This window comes from Centroberyx affinis, unplaced genomic scaffold (genome assembly GCF_046629955.1).
Source record: "Centroberyx affinis isolate AG114_WGS23_722 - 3 ecotype Tasmania unplaced genomic scaffold, CSIRO-AGI_Caff_v1 ptg000915l_1, whole genome shotgun sequence".
In the NCBI taxonomy this organism is placed as follows: domain Eukaryota; kingdom Metazoa; phylum Chordata; class Actinopteri; order Beryciformes; family Berycidae; genus Centroberyx; species Centroberyx affinis.
The window spans coordinates 635,275-644,179 of record NW_027279498.1 but is presented as its reverse complement, the minus strand read 5'-3'; the positions used below and the strand labels follow the sequence as shown (position 1 = coordinate 644,179).

General features: G+C 43.5%; 1 protein-coding gene across 1 annotated transcript; it reads right to left on the bottom strand.

Annotated features, from left to right (window-relative positions):
• Positions 1 to 267: 267 nt before the first annotated feature.
• Positions 268 to 7,091, bottom strand: LOC139645860 (cytosolic 5'-nucleotidase 1A-like). The gene is made up of 6 exons (XM_071521729.1): positions 6,960 to 7,091; positions 4,336 to 4,503; positions 3,768 to 3,897; positions 1,607 to 1,729; positions 1,279 to 1,463; positions 268 to 642 (listed from the first exon to the last, which is right to left on the bottom strand). The coding sequence occupies exons 1-6, from the start codon at positions 7,089 to 7,091 to the stop codon at positions 268 to 270; spliced, it is 1,113 nt and encodes a 370-aa protein (XP_071377830.1).
• Between the last annotated feature and the right edge of the window lie 1,814 nt (positions 7,092 to 8,905).

The following is an 8,905-nucleotide window of genomic DNA, read 5'->3' as shown; positions in this document are numbered from 1 at the left end:
TAGTCAATGTTATTATTGCATCATCAGTTAAAGATATATTACAACAAGTAGTAATCACTGGTTAATGTAATAATGCAATTTAATTTATTACATCAACAGGTTTTATTACCTTTTCAACCCCTTTAGAAGGATATTGTATTACATTTTGAAGTTATTACATTTTCCAGCAGTTATTGCATAATCAGTTGCTACATGCCTTAGTTAAATGTCCCTTTATGCTCCAGTCTTCTGCACAGACTGGGGCTTTGCAGTGGGCTAATGTCCAGGCTACTTGGGTGTTGAAGAACCTTCTTTGTCCTTAATTTGCTTCTTCTGGGCAACTCTCTGAGCTATCCCATAGGGCACGTGACACGCCACCGTCCCCAACTCCGCTGCCCCCGCGACATGAAACATCTGATCATCAAAGAAGATGTGGGGCCTGATCTTCTCCAGCATGGGGCCCTTGGGAGCCCCCGCCAGAAAGAGAGCCTCATCGATCTCCAGACCCCACGACCGCAGAGTTTTTAGCGCTCGGGTCCCCGAACTGGCCGCACTGCGAGCCGTCACCAGGTAGGTCCGAATGGGGCAGTCCATGCGCTGGCCTTTGCCGTAAAACTTCTTCTGTAGCTTTCCTAAAGCCTCCAGGAAGCCCTTCAATGGCCCCTGGAGAAAGAAGGCAGGGAAAAGGAGAGTTAGCCAGGACTCTCTACAGTCTACATTTAGTAACACTTGAGTTCTGGTTTATAACATATTAAGATCAATATATTTATTAGAATCTAGGAACTTCAAATTTGCAGAATTTGAACTGCCATAAATGCATGTCATATTCCACATGTGAAAACCCACATGTGAATTCAAAGCACATGTGCTTTTTGGACACATGTTGGGGGAGATATATCAGTTTTCATATGTGAACTTTACTTTTTCCAGGTTGTATTCTGTCATTAGGTGACAGTTTTTACTTCAGATGTGAAAATTTCAATTCATAGTTGAGGTGTTTTTTCCACACGTGGGAAAAATGAAAACCAACATGTGTCCAAAAAACACATGTGCTTTGAATTCACACTTGGGTTTTCACATGTGACTTTTTTGTAAGGGGAATAATGTGTGATATAAGCTGATATAAGGATTGAATTAGTCGTCATGCCTGCGCGATAGATCAAGAGAGAGCTCATAGAGTTCAAGACAAGCATTACCCTGCATTCTATGCAGAGTTTGAACAGTTTATTTTGATGTATGCACTACATTTTCATTATCAATACAGTACTGAATATACTAAATATATTGCTGTGCACATACATGGTCCAGAGGCTTGTTCTCGTGTGCCTTCTCGTGCTCAAAGAACTTGTCCAGTCCGTGAGCCTTGAAGATGCGCTCAGACTCATCAGAGAAGAGAACAGCATCGCCGTCAAAGGCAACACGCAGCTGGGTCTCCGACACTTCCTTCATCTTCTCCGGGGTGAACATGGTGGCTGCTGCTATACCTGATGCACAGACATTAGTTCACATTCTCCATTTTATGTTACTACAGCACATTCCACAGACTATGATAGATATTTGCCTTCTTTGTGTAGAAATGGTGTAATGTAGTTTCTCAGTAACGTGGCTTTTCTCTGTTTGCACTGACCTTCCTCCAGGGCTTCTCGAACTTTGACTGGGTCAGCAGACAGGTACAGGTTGGTGTGGTAGGCCTTTAAGTAGCCTATGGAACTGTTTCCCCCAGTCATACAGAAGCGCTCAATGAACAGTTCTGCAAGAGGAAGAATAAAACGCTCAGTGAACTACTGATGTGGATAAAATTTCATGTTTTGTGTTACAGACAGAGATACATGAGAGACAACTGATTTATCTCACACTGATGTGAATTAATCATATAGAAACATAAACATCAGGAATGATGGGAGTTTGTTTATGTGTTACAGTTGTGATGAAACTGAAAGTGTTATGATAATGTATAGTTAAAAGCAGTTGTTTGCAGCACTTAAATGTAAGGTAGCAGTGCCAGCATAGTCTGAGAATAGCTGGCAGTGACGGGCTCATTACTCAAAAAAGTGTGAGAGGATGGCAACAAATTATGCAGAAAACATTATGGATAACTTCAATCTGATGTTTAGAAGGGGGTGAAAACAAAAGTAGCTACCTATTTTTACATTGGTAATTGAAATAGTAATTTGCAAGTGTGCTACCACCGAACACTGATAGCTGGTGGCGAGAGCCTCTGGTGAGAGAGCCAGATGTGGACTCAGAGAAAAGGAGGCAGAGCAGAAAAAAGGAGAGCGAACTGAGATTGACATGAAAGAAAAGAGCCTGAGATCTTGTCTCGGGCAGGGCGGATGTTTCCGCTTGGCCTGGATATTTCAGTGGGTGCTGGGTGTGAGACAGCCAAACCTCTGCAAGGAGCCAGGACCACGGATCCCCAACTCCCATCACTGCCCCCGGGGGACGTTGTGGTGTGTGGAGCGTGAGAGAGAACCCATCACCACCTCCAAGACCACTGACACCAGCAGCAGTCCCTGTTCAGCCACAGGGAGGAGAGTGACCCCTTTAACTGAGTGGGAATCTGAAGTAGCTCAGGACTTAAGAGAGGAAACAAACTAAACAGCTTGAGCTGAATAAACCAGGACCACAGGAGAAGGAGTTCTTAGATTACACTCCAGTTCCTTTCCCTTCCCTTTTCTCTCTCTCTCTCTCACTTTATCTCTCTTCTTCACACACACACACACACACACACACACACACACACACACACACACTGAGCCAGCAGAGGATGTGAGTCTGTGATGTCTTGAGCAGACATCATGTACGCTCATGTTTCTGTGTGTCCTGGAGAGGGGAAACAGGGTCATAAAGTCACTCGCAGTTTGTGGGAATGGAGAGAGCCAGCTGTGCAGAGCGGCTAGAGCATCAACAGGGCAACTGCACATCACTAGAACCCAGCCCACCCTCAGTGTGTGTGTGTGTGTGTATGTGTGTAGATAGAATAGACAGGACCTAAGGTAACTATCTCTTGTGTTATTTTAGGAGAGCACCCATGGAGCACCCTAGCTTGTATGTTAGAGGAAAGAAGGGTTGGTTAGAGCAAGTATGTCATGTTGTCAGATGTTTGGTTGAATTAGACCCACAACACCCCCAGACGGCTCAACAGTAAGTTCTGGTATCCCATAACCACACCGCCCTACACACCCAGTCTCAACACTGATCTAAACCTAGTAAATGAGTGGTATCTACACATGGTTCAATTCCTAACCTTGTTATTGTCCTCAACAACAGGCTAATGAAACAGCCAACCATACTGGCTTGAAACAGCTCACTCAGCAGGTTAGAATTAGAATTAGAATTTTATCAACAATTAAAGGGTAAAGCACAGTTGACCCTCCTGGCTCAAAAAAGCCCCCCTCAGTAGTTCAGGATTTGAATTGTGTCAACAATCTTAGGCTAAAGGGACAGCTGACCTTGTCGGCTTGAAACAGCCCGCTCAGCAGTTCAGAGATTTGCTCTGCTTCCTTATGTTTGTCTTACATAATTCTGTTCAATGATTGATTGTTGATCAGTTAGATCTAGTTAGGCTCATTCTCTGTAAAGTCCTTGCTTGTGATAAAGAGCTACTATATAAATAAATGAACTTGAACTAGAAATTGAAGTGTATTAAATTGTTTTTTAGTTAAGTGGATTCCAAACCAGCCATTGGCGTGTGTGTGTGTGTGTGTGTGTGTGTGTGTGTGTGTGTGTGAGAGTGTGTGTTTGCATATGTGCGAGGTTGTCAGGATCTGTGTGTATAAGTCACTCACGGTGATGATTGATGGTGTTGATGAGTCTTAGGCCGACGTACGCGTGGTTGTTGGTCATGAGCACGACATCAAAAAGCTCCTCGCTCTCGGGGTAAAGCTCCCTCAGCTGAGTATTCACCGCCTCCAGCGCCTGGGAACACGACCAAACAGGTCTGTGTTACAAGAAAGGCACTGACAATACTCACTGTGCGTTGGGGTTGGAAGTGGGAGTGTGTATGTGTATGTGTGTGTGTGTGTGTAGTGTTTGTGTGTGTGTGTGCATCTATGTGGCTCTGTCATGTGTGTATCTGTGTGTCTGTGTCCATGTGTGAGTTAGTGTTTGTGTTGGTGTTTAGGGCTCATTATTCATTCACCGCCTCCAGAGCCTCGGAACACGACCCAACACATACTGTGTGAAAAAAGGATATGTCAAAGGACAATATACAGTATATCTGCATATATCTATATCTGCACTGGGTTTAATGTGTGTATGCATCTGTGTGTGTTTGTGAATTAGTGATTTCTTTGTGTGGGCGTGTTTGCATGTGCCTGTGTATGTTCCCAGCCTCTCTCTCTCACAGTGTCTGACCTTGACAAAAGAGAAGGCCGGGCCGGGGCTGAAAGGCTCAGCCTCATGCTCCACCTGGTACTTGATGTACTCCTCCATGCCCTGCTGCTCGTAGATCTGCTGCTCCTTCTCCATGTTGAAGAGCACGCGTGACGACACTGCAATGGTGATGGCATTCTCTGGCTTGGGCTGGAGGATGAGAGGATAGAAATGCTTCATATTCTAACCCACATCCAACTTTGGAGTGACTTGTTATACACAAACTCAATACAGGCACAGATGGAGTGATCCCCCAAGGCCTTTAGCCGTAAATCTGGCAAGCTGACTGTGTGGTGGTGTGACAACAAGTAGAGGCCAAATTGGTGGCCAATTCAGACAAAGCAGTGAGCTGTTATAAGTAGATAATGCATTAAAGGGGCCCTATTATAGGAATTCAAATTTTCCTGTATTTATATACTTGTATGTTCAAAGATGTTTAGACATCACACATTGTTAAAATTTGATTTTGTTTGAGCGGTCAAATATAAGTTAATGCATTTCCAAAAATCCATCCAGGTAGTTTCAGACTAGCGCAGCAAACAACTGGACTTTGTCTTGATTGGTCCCCCTCATTAAAGAATTGCAAAAATTCTTCCAGCAGCGCTCCCGACAAAACAACAACAAAGATGGAGCGACTCATTATGCTAGTAACAGAAAATCCATGTGTATATATAAGAAGTTCAGACTACTTATGGGAGTCTCGGAGGAAAGTAAGTTACTTAGTAAGTTACTATTGCCAAGTAACATTAATAACCATAAACTGCCCCATTTCGCATTTTGTTAGCGTACGTTAAATATGCTATGTAATTTTTTTGTGCGTACTGCAAAAAATACAATAAAAATTAAAAAGCTCTACAATGAAAACAAACTATTAGCCAGCCAGCAATACAGCATCAACACTGCTGCTTCTGCATGTCGTGTATTGCATCAAAAGCGCGTCTCCTCCCAGCGCTCACCACCTCTCTGAGCACCTGGTGCTACTCAAGTGCTCACTGCTAGCCAGTGCTAGCAGTGCAAGAGGTCACTGGTGGACACAGCCCCTTAGTCTTCACATTCATTCAATCAATACTTTTTTAAATAAACTACATCATGAAGAACATATTCTTATACTGAGCCATAGTATAATTAAAAACATCATGAAAACTGAATGATATGGAACAGATTTACTGACTCTGAGAGGTCCCATTACAATGAGATAATGTGTGACAGAGTAGAGGTGACAGTGTGATATGAAATATTTTCCTCTGCAAGAGACTGATAAAAGACAGTGCAGACCCACATACCAGAATGACTGACACCTGTTAAGTCTTTGGAGGCCTGGACAGCAGCCCATACAGGCCAAATCTATTATTTCTCCCCAAAAGAATAATTTATATGTAACAGTTCTTGAATTGTTTGGTAAGATTTTAACCAGTTGTCCTATTAAAATGGTGCTATTTGAGAATTTTCTTGTTTCATAGTCTATTGGTCATGCGTGTGTTGACCTGTACATAGGTCTATGAGTTCAGCAAGTTTTTGCGTCAAAAGTAATCTATATTGCAGTCTCTTCAAAACTGACAGACATTTCAAGCTGAAACCTTGGAAAGATTAATAATTATTTACAGGCACTGGCTAATTATTTAAAAGTAATAATAAAACAACCAATTCATACCAGGATCATTTGTGCTACACTTACAACTGAGACACCTCCCTGCATCTTGCAAGTGACTGAAGTTGTAGATCTATCTGTGTTGGTGTTTTGATGTGTCCTGTCCGAACTCGCAATAAGAAAAGCCAAGTGAGGCTACTGAGTCTTTACAGAGGACTATCCAAGTGATCTGAAACTAGAGTCCTCTATACTTGGTTTCCAGAAGGCACTGTGTCCCGCTGATCCTCCATGATCCCATTGTCCTGTTTCATTTCCATTTTTTTGCCCATAATAAATAAGAAGACCATTGTTCTGTGAGTCCCGGTGTTCTGTTTGTTTTGATCCTTGCCACAACCGTGCACCCGATACAGTGTTTAAGATTTGGAGCTGTGCGCGCTGCTAATTTTCACTATATCATTTGTAATAAATCACCTTGTCACTTTCTTTTCGTTTAACCAAAAGCTTCAAATGCTGCATCGCTTGCCAGTAAACCTGCTCGAAATAACCCTCCAGCGTTTACAAGGCCTTGACTTTGATAAAATTGAGTGGTCAGTGTGTCTGTCTTCTCTCATCTGTCGTTCAGTGACATCAGTCGTGGCCACTGTGATTATGCAGCCTCAAGTAGTGAACACAAGCCTGACTTGACAGGCTTTTAAGTGTTGATCCACGGCCAGCCAAACATGATTCAGTTCCACAATTGTTGCAATATTCAGTGATGATGAGAAGATGCATTTAGAATTAAATTAGTCCAAGAAAGGAAAAATATGACAAATACCTTGCATAATGGAATAAGTACCTTTCCTAATATTTAAAAAGATGGAAAATCTTTACCAGTACTGACCAATATATGTGCTGTGAGCTGTCTTTCATACGCACTGTCAACACACCAATTCAGGTACTTTACTAAGCAGAAAGAAACTTTCAAAATTATGGCACAGGCTTTTTTAAGGATGCTCCATAAGGTTGTAAGTATACTCACCGATTTTGGTTTCCTAGTGGGGGTGGAGGGCTTCAGCACCGTCCTGCCATCTTCCCATGGGGCTCGAGTGGTGCTGCCATTTCTGGCCATATCCTGTCCTGTGACGGTCCGAGTTTGACCGTTAAGACTCATCTTACCTCTTCAGCTCACTCTCCTCACTCTCTTAGGTCCACACTGAGTACCCTGTTGGCTCTTCTTTATAGTCTCTTTCCTCCCTTCTCTCTCTCTCTCCCCCTGGCAGGTAGTACCAGCAGAGTTCTTGCTCACTCTCACACATACACAAATTAAACTCAGCCCTGGTGCACTCAGGAGACGATATCAGGACAACTGCCACTGCAGAGCCACTCTGCAGCCAAATGCTCAGAGCGGGGGAGGAAGTGAGACGTTGTAGAATGGGGGAGGGATGGAGAGAGAGGGAGAGAGGTTCAGAGAGAAAAATCTAGATGCAAGGTGTTGACAGCGCCGGTGATTCTTGCTCTTTGCATGGGCTAATCCCCGGCGTCACGCGTTAAGATTCCTCGCTCAGTTCTTCTTGCATCTCTGTGTCTGTCTTTCTCTGTGTGTGTTCCTCTCTCACTCTGATTCACACACACACTCTCATCTTGTTATTGACTTCAAGCCATTCTGCATCCTCCCCCTTTTTAACCTTTCAGTGTCCACTTCCCTGGAGCAGCAGCATTGCATGTGATTTAATGTACAGTATGTGACAACTGGTTGTTTATGCACCCTACTGGGCAGGAGCATGCATGTGTGTCAAGGCGCCCATGCAAGTGGTCAAACATGCTGACCCAATCTTGCAGGAGGAGCAGCACTGTGTCATGATGCTTGTAATGAATTCACACATCAACACTTTTAAACGGGCAGAGTTTGATATTTGTCCTCATAGAAGCAAAGCCCGTTTCAGCCCATGTTAGAAGGTCACCAAAGCCGAAGATGCCAATTCAGGTATATTTTTATCCCATATGTTCTCTCTACTCCCTGTCGATGAGTTCACTGCCACTGGTTTTGATGGTCTTCCTGCTTAGTAGCGTGGGAAATGGAGTCCCTCCTGGGTCATTTGCTCCCCCTGTGCATTTAATGATGATTTCTTCTTGCATCTCTACATCCAAACCCCTGCAGGATCCTTCCATGGATCGAATTACAGAGCAGTGGCCACAGTTGCCAGGCAACGGCGGAGGACTCAGACTGGCTGGGACGCCCACACCTAGGTTCTGATTGGCTGCGGTGAATCCAGACTGTATATATAGCCCTCCAAATATGGTATCAATCAGAAAGACAGACAGGTGATGCAGGCAACAAAGATGAAAGTGCATGTTTAGCTTTGAACAGCAAAAATGAATTATGGCTGATATCAGGGATGGCTTTTGTCACAACAAACAGGCAGTTATCATCTAGAACTGGTTTCTGGCTGGGAGATATTGAGATATTGACTCAACCAATGAACAAAAGGATAATAGAGACACACAGCCTCAGGGGCACATGCAGGATACAGCTACCTGCACTACTGCCATTATCTTTTTATGCCTGTAAGCATTACAAAGTTATCAAATCCTACCATTTTACAGTCTGTTGACAGCAGAGAATGCCAAGTAAAAGTTAACATTGCAAACATCATGACAGACCAATAAAACTACCAAAACAGTTGTTTAAATTTGAGTAGGAGTTCGTACCCAACGTGTGTATTTTTTCCACTACTCACCCCTCTCAGCATGTAGTGTTGCTCCATCAAACCCCTGTACTGGACATGCACTCACACCAGAATGATATCACATTACAAAACATATCGCAAATGACTGTATACATTGTCCCCCAACGCATCCCTGCAGCAGTAGCGGTCGATTAAACCAATCTGTCCAGTACTCCTACAGACAGCACACATGAAACCAACAGTGCAAAGTGCCATTTGCCATCATGGCCATGTAAACAGCAGGATAATGTGTCATGCT

Bases quoted from the DNA above. Each gene is read 5' to 3' on its own strand.
- LOC139645860 (XM_071521729.1), bottom strand. From the start codon at position 7,091: ATGAGTCTTAACGGTCAAACTCGGACCGTCACAGGACAGGATATGGCC. The intron at 1,730-3,767 runs GTGAGTGACTTA...TTCCTCTTGCAG, and splicing joins CAACACCATCAATCATCACC to AACTGTTCATTGAGCGCTTC. The intron at 1,464-1,606 runs GTCAGTGCAAAC...TCTGTGCATCAG, and splicing joins TCGAGAAGCCCTGGAGGAAG to GTATAGCAGCAGCCACCATG.